Source organism: Mesoplodon bidens (genome assembly GCF_964165515.1).
Source record: "Mesoplodon bidens genome assembly, chromosome: 4".
Lineage (NCBI taxonomy): Eukaryota > Metazoa > Chordata > Mammalia > Artiodactyla > Ziphiidae > Mesoplodon > Mesoplodon bidens.
The window spans coordinates 20,379,331-20,406,928 of NC_138160.1; the positions used below are offsets into that span (position 1 = coordinate 20,379,331).

At 37.7% G+C, this 27,598-nt stretch overlaps 1 protein-coding gene across 3 annotated transcripts; it reads left to right on the forward strand.

The window, feature by feature from the left end:
* Positions 1–576: 576 nt before the first annotated feature.
* On the forward strand, positions 577–5,348 carry LOC308616026 (N-alpha-acetyltransferase 10-like). Of its 3 annotated transcripts, none has more exons than XM_081231999.1 (8): positions 577–746; positions 1,197–1,295; positions 1,739–1,797; positions 2,195–2,240; positions 2,326–2,440; positions 2,786–2,834; positions 4,105–4,189; positions 4,823–5,348. In XM_081231999.1, the coding sequence occupies exons 1-8, from the start codon at positions 726–728 to the stop codon at positions 5,057–5,059; spliced, it is 711 nt and encodes a 236-aa protein (XP_081088125.1). In that variant the 5' UTR covers positions 577–725; the 3' UTR covers positions 5,060–5,348. The 3 variants fall into 3 exon arrangements, with proteins under 3 accessions (XP_081088125.1, XP_081088126.1, XP_081088127.1); XM_081232000.1 differs by having other exon boundaries at positions 2,326–2,441; positions 2,790–2,834; positions 4,823–5,344; XM_081232001.1 differs by having other exon boundaries at positions 2,326–2,441; positions 2,790–2,834; positions 4,738–5,032.
* The last annotated feature ends 22,250 nt before the right edge of the window (positions 5,349–27,598 follow it).

Below are 27,598 nucleotides of genomic sequence, written 5' to 3' on the forward strand. Positions count from 1 at the left end.
GGAAAAAAAAAAACACATTTCCATAGAGATTTAAAAAATGACTTCCTTTTGATTCACATGTTAACACTAGAGAAGTAGTTCCATGACAAAAACTTTTCCAGAGGTGTTTCACTCATTTGTTGTTGAACTTGGTGAGAAAGACAAAGATAATATATTCAGGTAAATTATTTAGTTTCTGTAGCTGTGAATCATGTTTCAACTATGTGTATAATACCTTACTTATTTTCATTTGAAAAAAAAACTTTCTCTGCGGCCTGTGTATTATGATTATCTAACATAATCCTTGATGTGTCTTGGTTATTCTCCTTGGCTACATTGTCATTTAAGACTATATCTAAAGAAATGCAAAACTAATTGCTTTTCTGTAACTCTGAGATATAAGATTGTGTTTGGTGCTGACTTAGTATATCTATACTTCTCAATGTATTAATTTAATTATCCCACAGATTTAAATGATTTCTTATATAGTTATGACTCAGACATAAAACCCATACCTGTTGGCGCGCCGCCTCTTCCGCTGCCGTCCCCGCGATTCCGGACCCAGCTCCCGCTCCAGCCCCAGCTCCCGCTCCCGCTCCAGCCCCAGCTCCCGCTCCCGCTCCAGCCCCAGCCCCAGCCCCAGCCCTGGCCTGGCAGCCCCGGCGTCGCTTCAGAGCACGTCAGAGCGCGGTGGCAGCTGACTGCGCGTTCACGACCCGCTGGGAGCCGCAAGCCCCGCCGCCATTATGAACATCCGCAATGCGAGGGTGAGGGGCCGGGGCCGGAGGCTGTCCGCGCTGCGTGGGAGCGGGGCCCGTGGCCGCGTGCGCATGCTCCCGAGGGGCCCTGCCGAGCACCGGGCCAGCCGCCCTGCGCGCCCTCGGCCGCCCGGCGCGGAAAAGTGAGGGCTACGTCCCCGTGGGGCTGGATCTACCGGAAGAGGAGGCCGGGGAAGCCAGGGGCTCAGGGCTGGGGCTACGAACCCCTTCTTTCCGGATGTCGGGTTGGCGGTGGATGGTGTCGGGGAGCTTTCTGGAGCTCAACGTTCATTCCTGGAACAGTCAGTTTTTGCACAGCGGCTGTGGGCCAGGCCTGTGCAGCCCTGTGGGGGGGCGGGGGTCGCTGAGGAGACAGAGCAGGGTTCTAACACGACCGAGGCCTACTTAGTCAGCGCAGCCCCCGGCCTGACTGCATTCCACTGCCCTCCTCTCCCGCAGCCGGAGGACCTGATGAACATGCAGCACTGCAACCTCCTGTGCCTGCCCGAGAACTACCAGATGAAATATTATTTCTACCATGGCCTTTCCTGGCCCCAGGTGGGCAGCTGTTGAATTTGGGGGTGAGAGAAACCAGGCCAAGGAAATTCCACCCTGGGACGAGCCGGCGAGGTCGCGCGAGGTCGTGAAGAGTCTGGGGGGGCGCATGGGTCAATGAGGCCCTGAGTGTTTCCGGCTGGGGTGGCAGGAGATGGATAGGAGGCGCCTTGAAAGGGGCGAAGAACAGGGCCAAGGTAGGGGCAGTATTCCCACCTGCGTCTGTCCACTTCTTCTGGGTTAAGGACAGGGGGCACGGGGTGATGTGGGAAAACCAAGCCACTTGGCCTGGAGGTCAGGAGCTGTCACTGAACTCGCTGCCCGATCGGCTTCTGTCTGTCAAGCACAGAGCGACAGGCAGGCGCTGGGGCCAGGTGTCCGGTAAGGGTGCCTCCAGCTCTGACAGGAACTTGTTTTCTGCCTTCTCTTTCCTCCCTGTCACGCAGCTCTCTTACATCGCTGAGGATGAGAATGGGAAGATTGTGGGGTATGTCCTGGCCAAAATGTGAGTCACCACGGACGCAGGGCCAAGCCTGCTGCCTGACCTGGGGGTGGGGGGAGGAGGGACACCGACACCGCACGCGTCTGATGGATGCTGCCTGGGTTGGGTTGGGTCTTTTGGTTTTGTTTTGTTAATTAATAGACTGTTCCTTTAGTTCAATTTCCTCTCACATTAGCCATTTCAGACCACCTTTCACTTAGTCATATGCATTGAAGTCTCCCCCCGTGTCTTTTCATGGCTTGAGAGCTCCTTTTTGTTTAGCACTGAACAGTATTCCATTGACGCTGCACGTGTCTTTTGGCTGCTGCCTGGGGTTTGGAGAGTCCTGGCTCTCCCTCGTCCCGGGACTGGACACACTTTGGGGTTCACGCCTAGCCCCTCTCCTTTCTTCTTGCTTTAGGGAAGAGGACCCGGACGACGTGCCCCATGGACACATCACCTCGCTGGTGCGTAGGGCCCACCCAGGCTCTGGTGGGGGCGGGGGCGGAAGTTAGTTGGAGCCGCCCCGAGGTCCCACCTTTCTCCCACCAGGCAGTGAAACGTTCCCACCGGCGCCTTGGCCTGGCTCAGAAGCTGATGGACCAGGCCTCCCGAGCCATGATCGAGAACTTCAATGCCAAATACGTCTCCCTGCATGTCAGGAAGAGGTGGAAGCCAGGGCCGAGGGAAGGGGGTGGGTAGGGGGATACTGTCTGTTTTGTTGGTTGTTTTTCGAATTTTTGAATTTTATTCTATTTATTTTTATACAGCAGGTTCTTATCAGTTATCTATTTTATACATATTCGTGTATATATGTCAATCCCCATCTCCCAGTTCATCCCACCACCACCAGCAGGGATACTGCCTCGATGTGGATCCTGAGCTGCCTTGGCTTTTGGAGAAGATCGGGAAGTGGGCTTAGTGGGGAGGGGGACCGGGAGGAGGGACAGGACCTGGACGTGCTGTCCCTGCCTGGCCTAGTCTGTACAGCTCAGCAGTGCCTTATTCCCTTGCAGTAACCGGGCCGCCCTGCACCTCTATTCCAACACCCTCAACTTTCAGTAAGTAGATCTAGATTTTTCTCATGGAGTGGGATGGTCCCCAGGTCTGGCTTATCCAGGTGGCTGAGATGGGCTGAACTACCTTCTAGGCAGTGGCGTGAGGGCGGCTAGGGTTAGCTGAGATGGAGAGCGGGCCTTGGACAGCACTCCTAGGGGCAAGAGGACCTGCCTGCCGCAGTGCACTTGAGGCATGTCGGGCTTCCGGAGGACGCTTGGTGTTTCTTGCTTGATGCTGGTGGCGGCTATGCTGGAAGGGCATCACGGTGAAGAGGTTCGGAAGCAGAGACCAGGGCCCAGGACAGGAACAGAAGCCAAGGAGCAGAACCGAGTGACCAGTCACCCAGAAGCATCTAAGCGGGACCAGAAGAAAGGATAAACCTGAGCACGTCCGCGCAGGAAGGGCCAGTGGCAAGGGCAGCGGAGGGATCTAGAGCCCTGGGTGTCCTGGTGGCTGAGGGTGGGTCCACTCAGGGGTGTGGCAGTCTCTGTGTGCCCAGCACAGGACAGATCCTGGCAGGGAACTGCTCTGCCCAGTACATTGTAGTGAAAGCCGCTGGAAAGTGAGGCTGAGGTGGGCTGTCCATGGAGGGCCCACTGAGACAGCGTCAGCTTCAGCTTGGTGGGGGATGAGGAGGGACTGTTGGGGAGGGAAGTGGCCTCCGGGCTGGGTATTTGAGGCAGGATCTCTGGCCTGCATGCAAATGCCTCTGGTGGTTGACAGTTCTAGGGTCTTAAGGCTGGCAGGGCCGTTCTGGGCCATCCAGACCGGCTCCCTTTTCAGTGGCAGTGTGCCCAGGTCTGCACACACATCTCCCAGCACAGGCTTGGCCCCTGAGCTGCTCGGGGTAGGGGCCACGCTGTCTGGTAACGACCACCAAGAACAGAGGCCACAGCACCCCTCCCTGGTTCCAATTGTTAGGCATATGAGCCAGCCCTGCATGCCCAGGAAGTGACAGGGAGCAGGGCTGGGAGGGGAGGGGAGGGGACTGCCAAATTCAGGGCTTCAGTTCACAGGAAACCACAGATACAGATCCTTGGTGGCCAGGTTAGGGACGAGGGGCAGTGGCAGGATGCCACAGGTTGGGGGAAATAAAGGAGCTGGGTGTTACTTACTGCTGGAGAAAGCAGAGGGAAGACCATGTTGGAAATGTCTCCCAAAGAGCCCTTGGGGGGGCAATGACACCCTGCCCCACTGGCAGATGATGCCAGAAGGCTGAGGAGAATTGCCCCCCATTTGGGTTGCCCTCTTCTCTCCACCTGCTGTCCCCAGGATCAGCGAAGTGGAGCCCAAATACTATGCAGACGGGGAAGACGCATATGCGATGAAACGGGATCTCACCCAGATGGCCGATGAGGTAAGAGTCCTGCGGGGCCAGGGCCGCAGTCCCCAGGCAAGGCGAGCAGGGGCGGCCTGGGACAGTGGGAGGCTGTGTCGCCGGAAGTCCTGGCCCTCTTCACCTCAGCTTCCGTTGCTGGCAGGCGGAGAGCCGGACCTTGGCAGGGCTTTAACGAAGGCCATAGGCCCAAGATTCCATTCTCCGAGGAGGAAGAAGCCCGTCCTGCCCAGAGGCTGCTGTGAGAGGAGAGGGAGGAGGCCCCTGGACGTGCTGAGAGATGCGGGGCCTGGGGACGGCTGCAGCTGGCTCCAGGGCTCAGGGGCCAGACAAAACTGGGCTGAAGAGAAGTCAGGGTTCTGCCCAAGGCTCCTCGGGGGCCAGGGCCGTTCAGAGGGCTCCACAGCAGTCTCGTGAGGGAGCCGTGAGCACCTCCACTTTACAGGAGAGGGAACAGGCCCAGAGGGGACAGTGCCAGGGCTCCCCCCTGGGAGTCGGACTCAGTCCTGTTTCCTGCCCTGGCTCTGCTGCCTCTCATCTTGCCCCCCGCCGCCAGCAAGGGACAAGGCACGGGCGGCAGGAGAGGGCCTTCGTGCTCTAGAGACTTAGGTGCCGTCTCCTTACTCCCGTTTCTCCCCGGGCTCCTGGTGGCAGCTGAGGCGGCACCTGGAGCTGAAGGAGAAGGCCAGGCACGTGGTGCTGGGCTCCATCGAGAACAAGGTGGAGGGCAAGGGCAACTCGCTTCCGAGCTTGGGAGAGGCCTGTCGTGAGGAAAAGGGCCTGGCTGCGGAGGGTAGCAGTGGAGACAGCAAAGACCTCAGTGAGGTCAGCGAGACCACAGAGAACACCAATGTCAAGGACAGCTCAGAGGCTTCTGACTCAGCCTCCTAGAGCCTGCACATGCTCCCCTCCCCGCCCTGGCCTGCCCATCCCATCCTCACCCTGAGAGGTTTCACAATAAACCTCACCCAGTGGCCTTGGGGAATTAAAAAAAAAAAAAACACCATACCTGTTTAAATTCTTCAAGTCTTTCTGAGTAAAGCAACTATTTTGCATTTATTTACTTAAAACTGACATTATGTATTATGAATGCAGTACTTCTTCTAAATGCATTGTACTGTTCTTTATAAACAACAACAATAAAAACAGTATCTAGTTTGTATCATTGGGAACAGTGCTTTGTTCTTAATATTGTTTTAACTTTTGTTCATAACTTCATTTTCAATTTTGTTTTTACAAAGAACTCTGAATATTTATAAGTTTGATTTGCCTTCATTATTCCTTGAATTGTATGCATTATCTGACTGTTAAAATGAATAATGTTAATTATAATTATTATCATTGATGTGTGGCATAATTGCCACGTGGTATACTATATAAAACAAATATTACATATAATATTTTTCAGTTTTTATATTGTCACAAAATAAAATAACAAATTTGTGCAGAAAATTCTTAGGTATCAGATGGTATAAGTTAGTTGCTACTTAGTTGATTGTTAATTCCACCTCCACACTTGAAAATCCATATACGATCTGATATCTTCCAATTCTAATATCTAAACAGAACAGTAGAACTGCTTTGTGAGAAACATTAAAAGTTTTTTAACAAAAGGAAAAAAATGATACAGGTTAGGAACTTTGATCTACATAAAGAAAAGGAAGAGCATTAGAGAAGGAATAGTGATAGTAAAATATAAAAACTTCTATTTTCCTTAAATTAATTGATCTAATAGATAACAGTTTGTTCAAATTATAACAACAATGTATTTGATTATGTATGCCGTCTGTGTGTGTGTGTGTGTGTGTGTGTAGAAGTGAAATGAATGACAGCAAGGATACAAGGGCTGGGAGGGTGAAATTAAGATTCTTTTATCATTATAGGGTACTAGCATTACCTGTGAATTAGAATAGTGTTATTTTAAAGTGGACTTGGATTAGTTTTCAATGTGTGCTGTAAACTCAAAGGCAACACCTAAAACATTAGGAAAGGAGTACAACATATGCTAAAAACAAAGATAAAATGAAATCATGTTAAATGCTCAGTTAAAAGCACAAAAGGCAGAAAAAGAATGGAGACAAAAGTTGGAACATGAAAACAACTGTAGCTATATTAATTTCATACAGAGGGCAGAGTATGAATAATAATTCTGTGGCATTGTTCTGCATGGAAGATTTGTCTCTTTTCTTCATATATTTATTAGATCATTTATTACAGACTTATGGATGTTTATTTTATACCTTGGCTTATAAATCAATACTACTTTATTTGTTCAAGTCATTCTAGCTTTGAATTTTGGGAGTTCATTCATTTGGCTCCTGTGTTCCTTTGAGACTGCTTGTTTCAGAGCAATTTCTTACTCTGGTACTAAAAGATGTTCCAGACCCCTCTTTTTTTTAAATTTAATTAATTAATTAATTAATTTATTTATTTATTTATGGCTGTGTTGGCTCTTCGCTTCTGTGCGAGGGCTTTCTCTAGTTGCGGCAAGTGGGGGCCACTCCTCATCACGGTGCGCGGGCCTCTCACTATCGCGGCCTCTCTTATTGCGGAGCACAGGCTCCAGATGTGCAGGCTCAGTAATGGTGGCTCACGGGGCTAGTTGCTCCGCGGCATGTGGGATTTTCCCAGACCAGGGCTCGAACCCGTGTCCCCTGCATTGGCAGGCAGACTCTCAACCACTGCGCCACCAGAGAAGCCCCCAGACCCATCTTTTATATTTCCTGTCCCATTGCTAGAATCAGTAATGTGTCCATGGAGTCCTGCTTCCTTTTATTGCAGAATGATATTACACATCAAGAACTGAAGTTAAGTTTGCTTACTGCTACTGGGATGCTTTTGTTCCAGGCCCTCTTGGCTGACAGAGAAAGTAAATATACGTGTGTTTACTAACCTTATCATTCACATATATCCGTAAGTATTTCTACATGTACTCACCTGTATCTGTTCTAAGTTAGACATGAGTTCATCCCACTCTCTCCTCCCCTCCTTGCTTATCTGTGAACTCTCACTCAAGCTGTGAAAAACTTGGCTCCCACCACCCACCATCCATTCCCTCAATTGTTTAATTCCAGCATACATTATAGAGTATCAGCATTTTAAACCCATACCCTTTATGATATAACTTTATTGCTTATATACAGTTTGGTCGTTAATGTCCACTTCTTTGCAAAATCACTTAGGTCAGCAACTTTTCTCCCCACCCACTTCATTGAGGTTGTTTTATACATTTGTAACATTTTTTTAAATCACATTCTGTGTTCCATCCTGGGATTTTCTCAACCTCCCAAATGACCTTAAAAAATTATATATTAAGTTTCACTCTTTGTACAGTAAAGTGTTTTGGAAAAATGCAGTTTTATGTATCTACAATTAAAGTATCATATATAATAGTTTCACCACCCTTGAAAATAATCCCCTGAGTTCATCTGTTGAATACCCTCTTCTTCCCTACCCCAAACCCCTAGTAACCACTGATCTTTTTATCATCTTTATACTTTGCCTTTTCCAGAATGCCATGTTACTGGGATCATGGAGTATGTAACATTTTCACACCAGTTTCTATAATTTAGCAATATACATGTAAGATTTATCCATGACCTCTTTGTGGTTTGATAGCTCATTTTTTAAACTATTGTAAAATATAGCTAACATAATCTCATTTTAACCATTTGTAAGTATACAATATACTAGCATTAAATACATTCACAACATTGTATAACCATCACATCTATGTGGCTCTCTCCGTCATCATCATGTTTTTTCTATATTTCAAATTCTCCGTAAGTCCTAACCTGACCACCTTATTTAATATTGCATCCTACCATCAATTATTTCACACCAAAACCTCTTCTAAAAAACTGCTTTTTCTTCTGTCCTTGCCACTCAAAACCTTCTAACACACAGTAAATTTGAGTGTTTTTCTTTTTGTTCATTGTGGTTGTTCCATGCTAAATGTAAGCTCCAGGAAGGCAAAAGTTGTTGTTTTGCTTGCTGATATATACAAGATCTTAGAAGAATACCCTGAACATAGTAAGTGCTCTCTCTTTCTCTCTCTCTCTCTCTATGTATATGTACTAATAAATAACTGGAAGAATGAATACAAGGACCTCTGAGTCAGCAGGACATAGATTTATTTTAAACATGTTTTGTTTGGGAGCTGGCGTTAGAGCTGGGGACCAAGTAGATGTCACTGGTTTTTGTTTTTTTTTCTCATTTCTCTCCTCAAGTGAATTTTTACAGCAAGTGGCTTTAAATTCATGAGAAAAAATTACTGGATGGCCACTCTAGCTAACCCTCATGGTTTTGGAAAGTGCCCAATGACCTAATTTTATAACTCTCTCTCAACATTGTGAAGCTTACTGTTCTTACAGTTTTCAGAAGAGTTCTGTTCATTTACAGAGTCAACTCCTAAACTTGTTAAGTTGAAAGTTTTTATGCTTAATTATTCACCAATTAGTTTCCATTCTTTTTCTCTTTCTATTTCCAAGAAATCTTCCAATATTTTGCCTACTTATGGCACATTGCCATTCCCCCCTCTTATTTGATTTTATTTTTAGTATCTATTTTTAATTAATTTAGGTTGGAAAGTAGATAAACTCATGTAATCATGTGTGCCACATGAACTGGAAGACTCTGAGAGTTTATTTTTATTTTAAGTGGGAAACAAACCTAAAAGCTCACACGGCATTGTGCATAGGCCCAGCAAATATTATGATTCACAGATATTGTTAAGTCTATATAAAAATGTTATGAATAAGAAAATAAGCATTAATAAATTCATAATGTGTTAATAAATTTGTAGACTGTTAATAAATTTGCAGTGTTAAAAATTTGTAGAAATTCTGGGCTTCCCTGGTGGCGCAGTGGTTAAGAGTCCACCTGCCAATGCAGGGGACGCGGGTTCGTGCCCCGGTCCAGGAAGATCCCACATGCCACGGAGCAGCTAGGCCCGTGAGCCATGGCCCCTGAGCCTGTGCATCTGGAGCCTGTGCTCCGCAACAGGAGAGTCCACAACAGTGAGAGGCCCGTGTACCGCAAAAAAAAAAAAATAAATAAAAGTGAGAGGGTTTAATATGAGAAGAAATGTTTTCTACTGCTGCACCTTGTATTAACTGTCCCTTAAGGCTCATTTCCTAGAATAGATTTGTTCCAGGTTCTCAGAGCGAATGACAAAAGAAAAAAACACCTGTTATGAAGCTCAAGAACACAATCTTTCCTTTTCTGTTTTTTTTTCTTTTTCTTGTCCTAAAATGCCAGTGAATGGTATCCCTACACCCCTCCATCCATTTTCTTCTCATTATTTACTAGTCTTATTGCATGATAAACTGAGAATACAATGATTGCTCTTTGTGGGATTTTTCTTTTTTGCTTCGTTGGTATATGTTTTGGAAAATAATGTGTTGTGCTTTGCTATGTAAAATTTCAATATCTAGCTCCCTAGTTCCAACTGGCTAACTGTATTAGGCAAATCCTAAATCTCTCTTTCTTTCCTCCTATCTGGACTCCTAATTCTTAGTAAATTTACACTCATTTCCTTCATTGTAAGATTCTTATTATGTCTATTTCTCTTTGTCTTTATTTCTACTTATACAAAATTGAAAACATAATGCGTGCATAATATTCACAACTTAAAACATTTGCCTTATTAAATATATCTGTGAATCATGCCCATTACTATTTATTTTATTCTATAGTTACCAATACATACACTTTAATTTTAACATTTGTTTATTTATTATCTATTTCATTAATAATTTTTAAAGTTTTACAATGTTAAATTTTTAATAAGCCCAAATGCATACTTACTATTGAGGAAACATAAGGTTTTATATGGTTACATAGAGGTTTTCATTTACGTTGTTTCAAATATTATATTATCAATTTATTTCTTCTTATTTTTTTGCTATTGGGAAATTTTCTATAGATGTATATGTGTATATACATATATATAGGTGTGTGTGTGTATATATGTGTGTGTGTATATATGCACACACAACATATATATCCATCTTCACTTTCCTTCTGATTGATTTTTTTTAATTCCACTTTTGGAGGAGAAAATGGAATACATGTTGTAGTTTCCACAGCATTTAGTTGCCCACAGTCACACTAAGTCAAAATTATTCTTGAAAGTTTCATATATTATCTCCATGAATGAGACCTAAAATTTCTCTCATAATAAGCCCAGCAACAGTTTTGCTTACAGCTTAAAAATTCATAGCAGGGCTTTCCTGGTGGTGCAGTGGTTGAGAGTCCGCCTGCCGATTCAGGGGACATGGGTTCGTGCCCCGGTCCGGGAGGATCCCACATGCTGTGGAGCAGCTGGGCCCATGAGCCATGGCTGCTGAGCCTGCACGTGTGGAGCCTGTGCTCCGCAACAGAAGAGGCCACAACAGTGAGAGGCCCGCGTACCGCAAAAAAAAAAAAAAAGAAAAAAAAAATTCATAACAGACCATTTATATGAAATAGTTTATGTTTAGAAGCCATGTAATGTGGCATATAATGCTTAGAGTATTATATGCTTCCATTATGGAAGTGGTACTGTAATATATTATCATAGCATATTGTAAGCCAACTGAGGGAAAAAGAGATTCAATTATCTAAGAGTCTCATTTCATGCTTGTTCAAGAATGTAAGGTCATGAGTATAATTAGTGTATGGCCTATGTCTGTAAATATATTTTTTTGTTCTCTCTTACTCTCATTTTTGCTAAATGCATATAATTTTTATTAATTTATCTATTTTTATATCATTGTGTATTAAGTAGTCTTGCTCCACTTTTCATATATGCCCAAGCTTACTTCAAAGGGAGAATATTTTACTCATCAGTATCCATGGGGAGATTCGTGTGTGTGTGTGTGTGTGTGTGTGTGTGTGTGTGAACCCACAAAGAATTGGCTGCCTAATGTAAGGCAGTACAAATATGTGTGTTGATTTGTAAATCTATTCATTTGTGCATGTCTATTCAAACGATATAAAAATGATGTCAACAGTATCATTAGCAGAAATTTTATTCCTTCTTTTTTGTTGCCCAGTCCTTGAAGAACAACTGGGTTGTTCACTTCCTTGTGAATCTTATAATTCACTCTGCTAAGGATATTGGAGGGAAATCAATTAAACATCACTTTTGCTTTCAAAGTAAGCCTTGTCCTCTCCACTCCAGTGCTATCAAATAAATTTCATGCATTCTCAGACTGTGAAAGTACTAATTAACATTATTAAATATCACCATACAAATGTACTTTGATTTCTAAAAAAGGAAAAGCAAAGCAAGTGGTAAGTACAAGATCAATCCATTATTTTTATAGCAGATAAAATTTTCTCTACGAATTACTTTATAGCAATAAGATATACCCATGTTCAGTTCTAAATTAATTCAGGTTATAATAATTAAAATTTGTACATCTGTATTGTTCACAGAGATGGATTGCAAATTACTGCTGTCTACTTCCTTACTGAGTTTACAGTTATAATATGCTAAATACAATTTTAAGCCCACCCACCAAAATAAGTTTCATAGGTATTTCTAGTACTCACAGAGATAGATGATATATTTTATTTGAGGTAAAAACTTTTTAATATTTTTTCCTACCAATATAATTGGTATTTACTATACTATACTATAAATATATATTTATATAACTTATATATTTATAATTATATAATATATAATTTATAAAATAAATATATAATTTTATACTATAAAATTCTAAAACTAAAACAAAAGCAACAATTTCAATTTTCTTTCTTAGAGTAATTTGAGACCGAATACAGAGTTTGAAATTTTGGGATGCTAATACTGCCTTCTTTCCCTTCTGATTTCTAAACAACTGAAAAGAGATAAGTTTCCAAAAATCCAAAATCCAGGAGTTTTGAGTATATTTCAAAGAATGGCACTCATATATCATATTTCCTCTTTCTCTGTCCATTCTTTCTCCAAATTCAGACTTTTTAGCCTGTGTGGGAAAGTTAAATCTTAATTTTTGTTAAATCTGCAGGAAATATGAATATATTTGCTCCATCCAAAGAATGAATGTGTGTGTGCATGCGAACTTCTTTGCATACCCATGAGCATAATAAGGGACAATTAGATCCCACATTTCCCTCATTACTGGCCCAGCTTAATAGCAGAATTGATGTGAATTTGTTAGCAGGCCTACCCACTATACTAGCCACCTCCCACCATGTGTATGAGCAAGGTAGTTAAGGAGAAAATGAGGCCAGAAAGACAACACTCCAGTATTTCTTTCTATGTAGGCTGACTCAGAACTCCTCTTTTTCTATGAAAAGCTAAACAGATTCTTATTAATAAAAGTTTATAATTCATACAGTTTTAGATATATTTTCAGGTAGATATGTAAAGTATATAAAGACAAATGTTATGTAATTTTTTTTCTCCCACTGCTTACACATTGATGCTTCTTCCTATTTTCGGTGATATTATCAATGGTTATCTCAAAGTCCTTCACTCAGTAAATCCCCTTAACATCTACCACAAAAATGATACCATCTATCACAAAAGTCTTATGTAATAGGCTTTGGTATTTTATTCAGCTTATATTCTTTGCTTTAGATGTAGATTATCCTTTAAAAATGAGTAGCTATTATTCAATAGGGAGTAAAAAATATATATATAAGTAGCTTAATCATGTTTCTTATAATATGCAGTCATACATGAGGTGTGAAAATGTACAATAAAATGAACAAAGAAATTAAGCAAGCAGAGGAATAAACGTATGAGTTAGATTAACAAGCATCTATAATTTTGGAAAATCTTGTCTTCCAAAGCATACATAATATGGTTTTCACACACTTGGAATCAAACAAACAGGCATTAGGTTGATTATCAAAGAACTAAGAAAGCACCAAGAAAATGTTACCTCAGACCCAAAGTTTCTCCACATATCACAATAACATTCTAATATAGAAGCCTGGTTATTACATGAAAGGAAGGAGAGCAATAAGGCATCCCATGGTGGGATTCATGCTCAGTAAGGAGGTATTAGGAGGAAATCTGAGCAGGGTCGTACAACGTTGGGCTCTCAACAAAGAGGAAAAAAAAGAGTCATCAATATGTTAAGGTATTAACGAAAGGTCTGTATAATGTACAGGTATCATATAATGACTTGCATAGGGATTTCATAATGAAATAGAATAGTGAATGCTCCTGTAAGAGTACTTCAATTTTTTCATGTCTCCTACAATATCGACTTGAACTTGTGAAAATAGGATGATGTTAAATTAGTATACCATTGCCTGATATTAGTTCATTTTGTTCTTTCCTTCAGTGCTTCTATAAAACATATGCCTCCAGGCCTTTTAAAAAGTAGCATATAACTTTAATGAGGGTATATACCTCATTAAAGAAGAATATGAAAGATGAATACCTCCTTCATATTACTGTTTGTTAAACAGATTTTTGTTGCCTGTTAGTGAGGCTGGCATCCAAGTTACTGGATTGCACATCAGAATTTTTTTTTTTTTAAATAAAGAATAGGGCTTCCTTGGTGGCGCAGTGGTTGAGAGTCCACCTGCCGATGCAGGGGACACGGGTTTGTGCCCTGGTCCGGGAAGATCCCACATGCTGCGGAGCAGCTGGGTCCGTGAGCCATGGCTGCTGAGCCTGCGCGTCCGGAGCCTGTGCTCCACAACAGGAGAGGCCACAACAGTGAGAGGCCTGCGTACCACCAAAAAAAAAAAAAAAAAAAAAAAAGAATAGACTGGACTAGAACATAATACAGTAAAGCATAAATGCAACAGAATGAGTCTAGTAGAAGGCAAAATACCATAGGGGATTACTCAGATCCTTTGTAAGACCTGTCCAGATTGCCACAAATTTTGCAGGAAACTGGGAGACCTGGAACTTAGAGAGGATGCAACAAATTGGATCCCTGACATTTCATATTTTATGATATAAGATACTTATGGGTGAGGTCACCTTAGACCCTCCAGCTCCATAATATCCACCAGCTAAATGCAGCTGCATATGTGGGCCTAGGTGATTTTGAAAAGTAAATAGATCTTATATTGAAATATCATTTCTTGAGTATTTCAAGATTCTCTGTTGGAAATAATATTTTTCGATAGAAAAGTGAAATACAAGAGTAACTTTAACTTGAAGTTGTGTTATTCTAATTGTCATCATCGATAATGTTCTCTTCACAATATTGCAGCAATATTAAGAATCTGTAGCGACTAGGGCAATTACTTTTAAGTTTTGCTTTCTACGTATGGCAATTTTTTTTCTGTATTAAACATGTTGGAAAATATCATATTTTTCTTCATGGAGTTTTAAATTTAGCCTGTTAATATTTTGAAAATACCAGATGGGAACATGACAGAGGAACTATGGCACCAACTGGAAAGAACTCACATTGGCCAAATTTGGTACAATTTGAACATCAAAAAGAATAATGATCTTAATGGATTATAACACATTGAATTAAAAATTTTTAAAAATGAATCTTTGTGAAATCAAATAAGGATATATTATTCTTTCAAAAATGTTGAACAAATCTTAATTCAGAATAATAGATTTCAAAATTTGGAAAAGCAGGTGCTATGTCAGATTAAAGAGTTCCTGTCAGCAGTGCACTCTGTATGTATCTGCTTACTTTACCTACATATAATCTGTTACCTACTTTGAAAATCTTATTAGTTTATAATGTTAAGCCAATCCATATCTTCTGGAATAACTGAAAACAATACACAAAAACATGCAGAATTTACTGCCTACTCTAAATATGTAATGGTCACTTGTATGCAAATGATGAAGGTTATCTAGGTATAAACTTCAACCGGTAAATTGGTAAGTATATATCAATAAGCGTGTAATAGTTGCTGAAAGAACATTTTCAATGAATAATATTTTATTTTAGGCAAGAAGGCGTGGAGGTTAGGGGTTAAAGATAGATTGCTGGGTTCAATATGTGGTGTGTCTTTACATCAACATATGAATTTAGGAATTGACTTCTCTTCACATTTCATATGAAAAACACTGATGATTATTTTAACTAATGCAAAGACATCTTTGAAGAATACACCTTTCAAAACTTAGAGCAGAGCTTAGTATGTGATAAATTCTCAGTAATTCTCAATAGTGAAACTAAGCTAATAAATAAATAATGATCTTTGTACCAGAAACCATGTTAAAGTCTTCACACATTTCAATATATTTAATCTTCATCCTCAGCTCTACTTACTATCAATGGGACTGTTTCAGTTAAAAGTGAAAGATAAAGAAGTAACATAACCTTCCCAGTTTTACTTAATAACTTATTGGATAACCTGGGGCCGAAAATCATATGTGTAAATGACAAACATTGAATTTTAGCCACTATGAAAATGTTCTAAATGTGATGGATTCATCCTGTACATGATGACTGTGGGTTACCTTTACCTTGTGGGATAGCCAAGGACTAGTGGTACCATTCTAACTGTGAATTGTGAAACAAATTGCCTTAAATGTTTTTGAGAAGTTTTCAAAAGACTATATGTCAATTCTTAAAATTAACAGATAATTTCCTTACGCATTTATGTAAGGTACATTGGATTTTGGGCCAGGATTACTGAAAGTGGAACTTTTCTTTTAAACACAATGAATGTGAGAGTGTCTGATTCCTCTGGGGGTTGCCAGCTACCAGCCTGAAAAATCAGTGTGATAACTAAAATTGTAAAATGTAGCTTTTAATTTGTTCTTACAGTCTATTGAGCAAGACAGTCAACCATGACAACACCCACCTGTCCATGCCTATAATTTCTTTAGCTACCCACAGTTATGCACACGGTTCAGCAAGACATAAATCATTCTTTCACTGTAGAAGGATTTAAATGCATATACTTAAATAAAATCTTTATTCACACTTAAAAGTTGAAAAATTATGGAGAGGAATTCTTCACAGTGAGGATCAATATATATGTGAGCAGAAATTATCAATTTCCTCATTCCAAAGAAATATGTTATATGGTTAGTTAATAAGCTAATAGAGCTAAGGCCGATTTTGAATTTCTTGTGTCCAGTAAATCATTGCAAATGGAAAGAATTTCGTTTGCAATGCTCTCTTTCCATGAGCTCCACTTGCTTAAAAATAATAATAAATATTTTCATTTCAGTAGTGACCTGTCTAAAAGATTTAAGGAATTTGTATACACATTCACTTTTAAGCAATTCAATTACATTATCTAAATATCCTGAACATATAAATGTATGTTTTAAAGATTGCCAGTAAAATTTCAAGGACGATTTAGGATTTTAGCTATTGTTCTTAATTTATATTGGTACTCATTAGGCATTTTAGATATTACTTGTATTTAAATCAATCAGTCATAATTCTATTTGTGGTAAGTTTAATAGTTTCACTTCCATAGGGTAATCTCAGGCTGAATAAGAATACCAATAGAAAGTGGATGTAACTATGTATTTTTGTGACATTCAGTATAAGATAGATTTATGATTATCCTACTGTGAATCTAATTTAACTTTCTATCACTTTTTCCCATAAAGGTAACTATGGTTTTAAGATACATTTGTATTCAATATTAATTAAAGCCAATAAATAAAATTCTACAGTACCCTGACAGGTTGAATTCTGGATAGGGGATTAAGTTACAAAAAATGAAAACAAAAGGCATTAATTTGACTTCTAGGTCTCATATTAGTTAAAGTGCATTTTCTTTAAAAGACAGAATTATGTAGTTTATAAATTTTGAAACTAAGGAAAGAATATATGAAAAAGAAATTAGAAATTGCTTAGTTCTAAGCTATTTTTTCAAAATAGTGATAGGATTGATGTACTAGATTCGATTATCACTCCCTTTTGTTTTTCTTCTTTGCAGTATTACACCCATTCCTTTGAGGTGCAAATTTTTCAGTGATTCCAACTGTGGACAAAGTATCATTCTCTGTCCCATTGATACTGGGCATATTAGTAGAGTTGATTGTGGCCAATGGAATGTGAGTGTGTATGAGGAGACTAACATGATCGATTTTTGCTCCTGAACTCTGTTGATCCAAGGTGAGAATAACATACAACAAATAGCCACTAACAGTGCTCCTTCAACCTAGATCCCAAAATGAGCCTTATAAAGTTGAACAGAACTACCTAGCCCACCAAGATCAGCCAAAACACAAGTGAACTTTAAGCCTGTGCATATGAAAATAAATTTTTATAGGAAGACACTGAAACTTTACAGTAGATTACTACTTTTTCCCAACAAAAAAATTATTTATACAGAAGGTTTAACATGTGTTGCTTCTAGTTGTAAAATCTCACTTTTTGAAGGGATACATGAGCTATTTTTTCTCTATTTTATCTATTGTTTGACTTATATATTCACCATGTTTTCAATGTTTTTATATTTTCACTTCTCTCTCATTGATTAACTAACTAACAACTTTCTGTGCTTGGGTTAATATCTTGAAAAGATCTAACGTTATTAAAGAATTTTGAAGGGTAATATACTTTTGGTAGTGATGAGTGTTAGTGAGTTGAGAGGAAACACTAGAAATAATATAATAATTCATTTTTATGTTTAAATTAATATTCTTAATAGTAATAACCTTTATTTTAAATGACATCCTTCCATAGAATCTAAAATACATTTCTGATACCTTTTATTAGAAATGGGCAGCAGTGGTTACCATTAGTTCAATAATAAATCACAACCTTTCATCTGTTTCTGCAGACATATGTTTGAAAGAGGAATTCATCAATACATGAGATGCTATTTTAAATGTTAATGAATAAAGTTTTGTGCAACTTAGCTACCTCACAAGAGAAATAAATATTTAATCCAACTGAGATAGGAGGAGTAAAAATATCCATGTATTCCCAGGGGAAAGATGAAATATAAATTGATATGAAGTTAAAAATATTTCTGTGAGTTAAAATTCCTCTTGCAAATACACTTGGATTTGTCAGTTGTTTACAATTTTGCTTAGAGGATCACTTAAATTGGCTGTAGTTCCAAGGAAAACAGTAATCATTTGATTGAAATGAATGAACTCTTGTGAGGCCCTGAACACTTTCTAATATTTCTTCCCATGCCTATAATTGTGAGAAGTCACATAACTTCAACAGAAGAATGGCTCTGCATAAATGGGTGTGGCTTCAATGGATGACTAAAAATGTTCACCAGATATGCTGAGGCTCTTTTCCATGGCCCACTGCTGCCTGCATAATTAACTCACTTGGAAATTTAGGTCCTTATGTTGAAGCTTAATAGAGAAAAGACTTACACTATTAGATAATTAACAGATATATATCCTCATATATTATTATTATTACATCCTTATATATTATTACAAAGCACTAATTTTGGAGTCAGTTTGAAAGGAATAATTGTAGTGATCACCATAATTAACTAAATTAAGAGCAACACCAGCATTAGCAGCACTACAGTACCTTCCACACTTAAATTCTTTTGGATTTTTTTTTTTTTTTTTTAGTTCTTGGGAGGAAAAATTGAAGCTTCTAAAATATCCTTTGTAGTCAATTTATTTTTTTTATATCATATTGGTCAATTAATTGATTTATGTTACACATTAAATTCTTCCCATATTAATACCATTTTCTCATACCTGATAATTATATCTCTAAAGAGAAACAACTGAACTTTTTCTCATGGAAAAACATCACAATCTTGTCACATCTAAACTTTTTTCTCTCCTTAGTGAACAATTTTTTCAACATGTATCACACAGCCCAACTTCTATGTACCACATTATTTAGGTTCTTTTTCATTGAATCCTCACTATTTTCTCCATTTCCTTTAAAAATATGACAACCGGAATAGGATGCTACTAGCAAGCATGTCATTTCCATATAATTTAGGTCCCATTTACACAAGAAGTCAGTAGAAATAAAGAAAAAGGTTTTTTTTTTCTACATTGAACATTCCCAGCTTAATGTAACTGAGGGCTATTTGAGCAGTTCAAGCCCATGGTGCCTGCTTTCCTACTACATAGGATTCTCTACTAGCATAACTGGAGCACAAATTTAAGCACAGTATTGATTATTTCAGAAATGACAGAATTAATGGAAGACATTGTTCTTCAAATTTTTATGGGCTAATTTTTTAATAATTAAAAAAAACTTTTAATGAAATGGCCTGAGAAACTTGTTATTAAAAAAACATTAAATATTAAGTATTTTAATAGCATATTAATAATCAAGTTTAAAATTATAGATTATAATAAAATGAACCATTCTATTTATAGCCCCAGGTTAATAAACAAACAGGCTATTATCCTTAATTTTGAAGCATTTTTTATTCCCATTTATAAGTTAACCAAAATAATTTTCCTTTTTTCAGGTAATTAAGCTATGTGAAGAAATGATTTACTCATAAACATTGTAATTTTTTGAGTGACTTTTCAGGATTGAAATTATAAATATTTACATTCTTCAAAACATTGTCACTGAAGCTTTTCTAAATTGCTACTTCTTCATAGTAAAATTCATTCACTCTGCTATTATAAACTTAGTTAAATCCATTGTTATCATATTTTAATTTATTTGCTATGCAATTTGAAGCATTTTAAATTTCAGATTAATATCATTTATTGAGAATATCATTAATATAATTACTATTTCTAATGTAAACCTGGCATTCATGTCCAAACAGTAATTTCATTCAAACCAAGTTTTGTCTGTTTGTGTCAAATACATTGTAAGCTTTCAAACGTCATTATTAAAAGAAAAATAAATATATAAGAGATAGGATGCAGCATATAAATAACAGCTTGGTCTAGAATAAGTTTAGACCAAGTGGGAAAACTGCAAAATACAAGATTAAACATGTGCCACACTACCAACTTTTTGATATGACATGAAATTTTATACATAATATTTCCTGTATTAATGTTGTAAAAGTAATTTTTAAATTAGTACCCTACAGAATACACTGTTTTAGATTTTGCAGATATTGTAATTAACAGTTTTAAACAATCCCTACATTTATATTCGTTCTCACAAAAAATGTTATTAAAATGTATTTGTAATTAGGATTGACTGAAAGATTATCAAGCTGTCTACAAGAGACCAAATTCAGACCAAGGGACACATACAGACTGAAAGTGAGGGGATGAAAAAAGATATTCCATGCAAATGGAAATCAAAAGGAAGCTGGAGTGGCAATTCCCATATCAGACAAAATAGACTTTAAAACAAAGTCTATTACAAGCGTCAGAGAAGGACACTACATAATGATCAATGGATCAATCCAAGAAGAAGATATAACAATTGTAAATATTTATGCACCCAACAGAGGAGCACCTCAATACATAAGGCAAATACTAACAGCCATAAAAGGGGAAATCAACAGTAAAACAATCATAGTAGTGGATTTTAACACCTCACTTTCACCAATTGACAGATCATCCATATTAAAACAAATAAGGAAACACAAGCTTTAAATGATACATTAAACAAGATGGACTTAATTGATATTTATAGGACATTCCATCAAAAATCAACAGAATACACCTTCTTCTCAAGGGTTCATGGAACATTCTCCAGGATAGATCATATCTTGGATCACAAATCAAGCCTTGGTAAATTTAAGAAAATTGAAATTGTATCAAGTATCTTTTCCGACCACAAGGCTATGAGACTAGATATCAATTACAGGAAAAAATCTGTAAAAAATACAAACACATGGAGGCTAAACAATACACTACTTAATAACCAAGAGAGCACTGAAGAAATCAAAGAGGAAATCAAAAATACCTAGAAACAAATGACAATGAAAACACGATGACCCAAAGCCTATGGGATGCAGGAAAAGCAGTTCTAAGAGGGAAGTTTATAGCAATACAATCCTACCTCAAGAAACAAGAAACATCTCAAATAAACAACCTAACCTTACACCTAAAGCAATTAGAGAAAGAAGCACAAAAAAACCACAAAATCAGCAGAAGGAGAGAAATCATAAAGATCAGATCAGAAATAAATGAAAAAGAAATGAAGGAAACGATAGCAAAGATCAATAAAACTAAAAGCTGGTTCTTTGAGAAGATAAACAAAATTGAAACACAATTAGCCAGAGTCATCAAGAAAAAAAGGGAGAAGACTCAAATCAATAGAATTAGAAATGAAAAAGGAGAAGTAACAACTGACACAGCAGAAATACAAAAGATCATGAGAAATTACTACAAGCAACTCTATGCCAATAAAATGGACAACCTGGAAGAAATGGACAAATTATTAGAAATGCACAACCTTCCGAGACTGAACCAGGAAGAAATAGAAAATATGAACAGACAAATCACAAGCACTGAATTGAAAATGTGATTAAACATCTTCCAACAAACAAAAGCCCAGGACCAGTTGGCTTTACAAGTGAATTCTACCAAACATTTAGAGAAGAGCTAACACCTATCCTTCTCAAACTCTTCCAAAATATAGCAGAGGGAGGAACACTCCCAAACTCATTCTATGAGGCCACCATCACCCTGATACCAAAACCAGACAAAAATGTCACAAAGAAAGAAAACTATAGGCCAATATCACTGATGAACATAGATGAAAAAATCCTCAACATAATACTAGCAAACAGAATCCAACAGCACATTAAAAGAATCGTACACCATGATCAAGTGGGGTTTATCCCAGGAATGCAAGGATTCTTCAATATACACAATTCAATCAATGTGATACACCACATTAACAAACTGAAGGAAAAAAAAACATATGATCATCTCAATTGATGCAGAGAAAGCTTTCGACAAAATTCAACACCTATTTATGATAAAAACTCTCCAGAATGTAGGCATAGAGGGAACTTACCTCAACAAAATAAGGGCCATATATGACAAACCCACAGCCAACATCGTCCTCAATGGAGAAAAACTGAAACCATTTCCACTAAGATCGGGAACAATACAAGGTTGTCCACTCTCAGCAGTGTTATTCAACATAGTTTTGGAAATTTTAGCCACAGTAATCAAAGAAGAAAAAGAAATAAAAGGAATCCAAATTGGAAAAGAAGAGGTAAACCTGTCACTGTTTGCAGATGACATGATACTATACATATAGAATCATAAAGATGCTACCAGAAAAATACTAGAACTAATCTCTGAATTTGGTAAAGTAGTAGGATTCAAAATTAATGTACAGAAATCTCTTGCATTCCTATACACTAATGATGAAAAATCTGAAAGTGAAATCAAGAAACCCTCCCATTTACCACTGCAACAAAAAGAATAAAATATCTAGGAATAAAGCTACCTAAGGAGACAAAAGACCTGTATGCAGAAAATTATAGACACTGATGGAAGAAATTAAAGATGATAGAGGGCATCCCTGGTGGCCCAGTGGTTGAGAGTCCGGCTGCCGATGCAGGGGACACTGGTTCATGCCCCGGGCCGGGAAGATCCCACATGCCACGGAGCGGCTGGGCCCCTGAGCCATGGCCGCTGAGCCTGTGTGTCTGGAGCTTGTCCTCTGCAACGGGAGAGGCCACAACAGTGAGAGGCCCATGTACCACAAAAAAAAAAAAAAAAAAAAAAAAGATGATAGAAATATATGGAGTGATATACCATGTTCTTGGATTGGAAGAATCAACATTGTGAAAATGACTATTCTACCCAAGGCAATTTACAGATTCAGTGTAATCCCTATTAAACTACTGCTGCCATTTTTCACAGAACTAGAACAAAGAATTTCATAATTTGTATGGAAACACAAAAGACCCCGAATAGCCAAAGTAATCTTGAGAAAGAAAAATGGAGCTGGAGGAATCAGGCTCCCTGGCTTCAGACTATACTATAAAGCTACAGTAATCAAGACAGTATTGTACTGGCACGAAAACAGAAATATAGATAAATGGAACAGGATAGAAAGCCCTGAGATAAACCCATGCACATTTGGTCACCTTATCTTTGATAAAGTAGGCAAGAATACACAGTGGAGAAAAGACAGAATCTTCAATAAGTGGTGCTGGGAAAACTGGACAGCTACATGTAAAAGAATGAAATTAGAAAACCCCATAACACGATACACAAAAACTCAAAATCGATTAAAGACCTAAATGTAAGGCCAGACAATATCAAACTCTTAGAGGAAAATATAGGCAGAACACTCTGTGACATCACAGCAAGACCCTTTTTAAACCATCTCCTAGAGAAATGGAAATAAAAACTAAAATAAACAAATGGGACCTAATGAAACTTCAAAGCTTTTTCACAGCAAAGGAAACCATAAATAAGATGAAAAGACAACCCTCAGAATGGGAGAAAATGTTTGCAAATGAAGCAACTGACAAAGGATTAATCCCCAAAATTTTCAAGCAGCTCATGCAGCTCAATATCAAAGAAACAAATTATCCAATGCAGAAATGGGCAGAAGGCCTAAATAGATATTTCTCCAAAGAAGATATACAGGTTGCCAACAAACACAGGAAAGAATGCTCAACATCACTAATCATTAGAGAAATGCAAATCAAAACTACAATGAGATATCATCTCATACCAGTCAGAATGGCCACCATAAAAAATCTACAAACAATAAATGCTGGAGAGGGTGTGGAGAAAAGGGAACCCTCTTTCACTGTTGGTGGGAATGTAAATTGATACATCCAATATGGAGAACAGTATGGAGGTTCCTTTAAAAACTAAAAATAGAACTACCATATTACCCAGCAATCCCACTACTGGGCATATACCCTGAGAAAACCATAATTCAAAAAGAGTCATGTACCACAATGTTCATTGCTGCTCTATTTAAATAGCCAGGACATGGAAGCAACCTAAGTGTCCATCAACAGATGAATGGATAAAGAAGATGTGGCACATATACACAATGGAATATTACTCAGCCATAAAAAGAAATGGAATTGAGTTATTTGTACTGAGGTGGATGGACCTAGAGTCTGTAATACAAAGTGAAGTAAGTTGGAAAGAGAAAAACAAATACCGTATGCTAACACACACACACACACACACACACACACACACACACATATATATATATATATATATATATATATATATATATGATTTAAAAAACAAAAAGTCATGAAGAACATAGGGGCAAGATGGGAATGAAGACACAGACCTACTAGAGAATGGAATTGAGGATATAAGAGGGGGAAGGGTAAGCTGGGACAAAGTGAAAGAGTGGCATGGACATATATACAGTACTAAATGTAAAATAGATAGCTAGTGGGAAGCAGCCGAATAGCACAGGGAAATCATCTCGTTGTTTTGTGACCACCGAGGTGGGTGGGATAGGGAGGGTGGGCGGGAGGGAGACAGAAGAGGGAAGAGATATGGGGATATATGTATATGCATAACTGATTCACTTTGTTGTAAAGCAGAGACTGACACACCACTGTAAAGCAATTATATTCCAATAAATATGTAAAAAAAAGTCAGTTCTAGTTGGAAATGTAAAAATGTTTATTTCCAATCTCCTCTCTGAGCTCTTCCAAATATTTCTCACCTCTTTAGCTTATAAACCAGTGACATTGTGTGGTGCAATTTGGCTTATAGGTAGATAGAGAGCTCTAGAAATAGATATACATAAAATCCTCCTTTCTACTGAAGTAAAGGTGTTAATTTAGAAATATTATTGAATAATATCTTTTTCTTTGCTAAAATGCAAGCCTGCTTTTGAGAGTATTATTTAGAAAAAAAATTAATCTTTTTATCTCAATATACTTTCTATATATTTTATTTTGTCCATGAGATTATTGTGAAATTAGTACTGTCATCTTCATGAATTTTTATTTCTCCATCTATGAATGACTAACCACAGACTAATTGTGAATTTATGGTTCAAGTATAAATAAAACCAGCACTAGTGTAGTCATTATGGGCCCAAGTTTTGAAGTTAGACAACTGGGTGCAAACTCAGACTTTGGACCTAACTATTCTATGTTGGATAAATTATTTAACTGCTCTATGACTCAGTTTACTCAACTCTTCAGACTGGACCATAATGAGAGTAACCTCTACCTTAAAGGATTGTTCTGAGAATTAAAAAGTTAACATATGAACACTTAGAAGAGTACTTAGTGAACATGAATAGATACTAAATCTAGTACACTCTAAACAAATTGAATAAATCAGTAAGGATATTGAAATAATTGTCAGGACAAACAAAAATCCCAGCAGAGCCATGTTAAGAGATTTTTAACTTTGTAAAAGGGATGATTAGTAGGGTGAATTTTATTAGCTCGAATGTCTAGGAAATACACTGGAATGGATTACACCTTAACATACATTTCAGAATTGGATTCTGTGATTTTTCTTTACTTAAAATGAACAATATGCCTCCACCTCACTTTAATGGGCAATTATGTCAAATACATAAATCTTAACTTTATGGTGTTCACAGTTCTCATGCAATAAAAATGTATAAACTGAATTTTACTTTATATTAGAGAGGGAATTTCTTGCTTGACATGTTTAATTTCAAGATAGCATAGCTCTTAAGGTAATAAGAGAAATTTCAATATTATATGAGGGTCTATAAATTCACAATGGCAAACTAATTATGATGGCACATGCAGTTTCCTGACAGAGGTTATTCCAACACTCTGTAAATCTGTATTTCTTAAATTCCTCTACTGTAGTTCAGATTACAACTCAGTAATGGAGGGGAGGACTAATAAAACAGTACTATGACAGACAATACTTGCACACTGCCTTTTCTCCATGTGCCAGAGGAAATAATTAGTGTTAGCCATAATTATTCTGCCTATGAACCAAGATTATTATTACAGCAAGATTATATCTTTGGAGAAGTATTTCATACATAGATGTTCCTCAGACAGTATTCTATATTATGTTTTAAATGTCTGCTAAAAAAGAAGTTCACTGTGTAGAGAATTTTAAGAATTATGGCTAAAGTTACCATAAGTGAGTTTTTTTTGTAGAGAATTTTTTAATGTTTCCAGTATAGGGGTTACAACATGCCTCACTTTCCAAACTTCTACAAATACAGAAAACTGCTTTTCAGAACGTTGTGAACATTCACTAGTATTTAGACCAACTATAATGGAAACTCTGTGTTAGATAGAAAAATAACGAATTAGTCTATTGTCAAAGTAAATTAACAACATTTATGTAAGAAAATTCTATTCTAGCTGAAAATCTGCCTCTTGCTGAATTTAACAAATGTTTAAGTAAAATACATTACTAAAATAACAGCAATTTTTCTTCTTAAACATAGTCTTTCAATCCATATCACAGGTGCCTGGATTATTCACCTTCTCCAACACTACTTGTAGTTGATTCTTGGTGAGTTTACTATCCATATAAAAATATTGTCTTTGGCTTTAGTCAGAGCTGACCTCCCTGTTTCCAAAACCTATTGTCTATAATTCTCCTTCATTTTACTTGAGATATTTGATACAATTTGTTGCTCCTTTCTTTACTTCAGTGTTTACACACAGTTCCTGAATTCCATTTTGTTAAATGACATTAACATTAGTTAAATTTCCAAGTTTATATATCTCCAGTAATCTAGCCCTCTCCTCTGAATAACAGAATCATATACGTATATAACTCTAAACCTGGCTTTCACAGAACCATCTTTAATGTATTACGTCCACACTTAACTTTTAATCCTAACCCTCCTCCTCTCACTGCCTTCTATATTTCACTAAATGGCAATTCTATTCTTCTGATTGATCAGTACCAGACTTTGGAGGTGTCCTTGAATCCTCTTTGTCTCTGAATCCATGAATAAATTTGAGGACTCTCCAAACTAAACCCACAGTCTATTTGTCACTTTGTCCACCATTACCATGTTGGTCAATGTTCCTATCATGTACTGCAGGATAATTAAAAGTCTCCTTTCAGCTTCAAACATATATTCCACACTTAGTTTACAAGTCAGAGAGAAATTTTTTACTTCAATCAAGTGGCTTCTCAACTTTTACATCAGAGAGAACTTCTTAGAACTTATTACTTAAAATAATATCTAAAATGGTATCTACCAGTCCCAACCATTGTCTTACTCTCTCTTTCCCATGTTCTGGGATAGATTTTATAGTACTTAATACCATCTGATATTTTTAAAATTTTATGGAGAAATATTATTTATTTATACAGATAAAGAGAGATAAATACATGTCCTTACAAGAGTTTATCTGGGAGGTAAATCATGGATTAAAAAAAAAAATCTGTGTTTTTTACACTGTGTAGATGTATGCTATTGCACTCGATAAAGAAATGAATAAGGTTTACCTTTTAGTGATTATAGAAAAGTATTTTTAATTTTTTACATGTAATTGTAATTTTATGCATGATATTTAAAACGGAGAGGAAAATAGAAAAATGAAAAAAGAACTAATATTTATCAAATTTCTTAGTATGTTCTGAACACTGTTATATACTTTACAAACATTATCTCTTTTAAATCAAACAGCAACATTTGAAGTAAATGTTACCTTAAGTTGATGAAGAAATTGGAGTTTGAG

Coding starts and splice junctions, on each gene's coding strand:
- LOC308616026 (XM_081231999.1), top strand. CDS start 726: ATGAACATCCGCAATGCGAGG. Junction 1,296..1,738: donor ATGGCCTTTCCTGGCCCCAG/GTGGGCAGCTGT, acceptor CCTGTCACGCAG/CTCTCTTACATCGCTGAGGA. Junction 1,798..2,194: donor GGGTATGTCCTGGCCAAAAT/GTGAGTCACCAC, acceptor TTCTTGCTTTAG/GGAAGAGGACCCGGACGACG.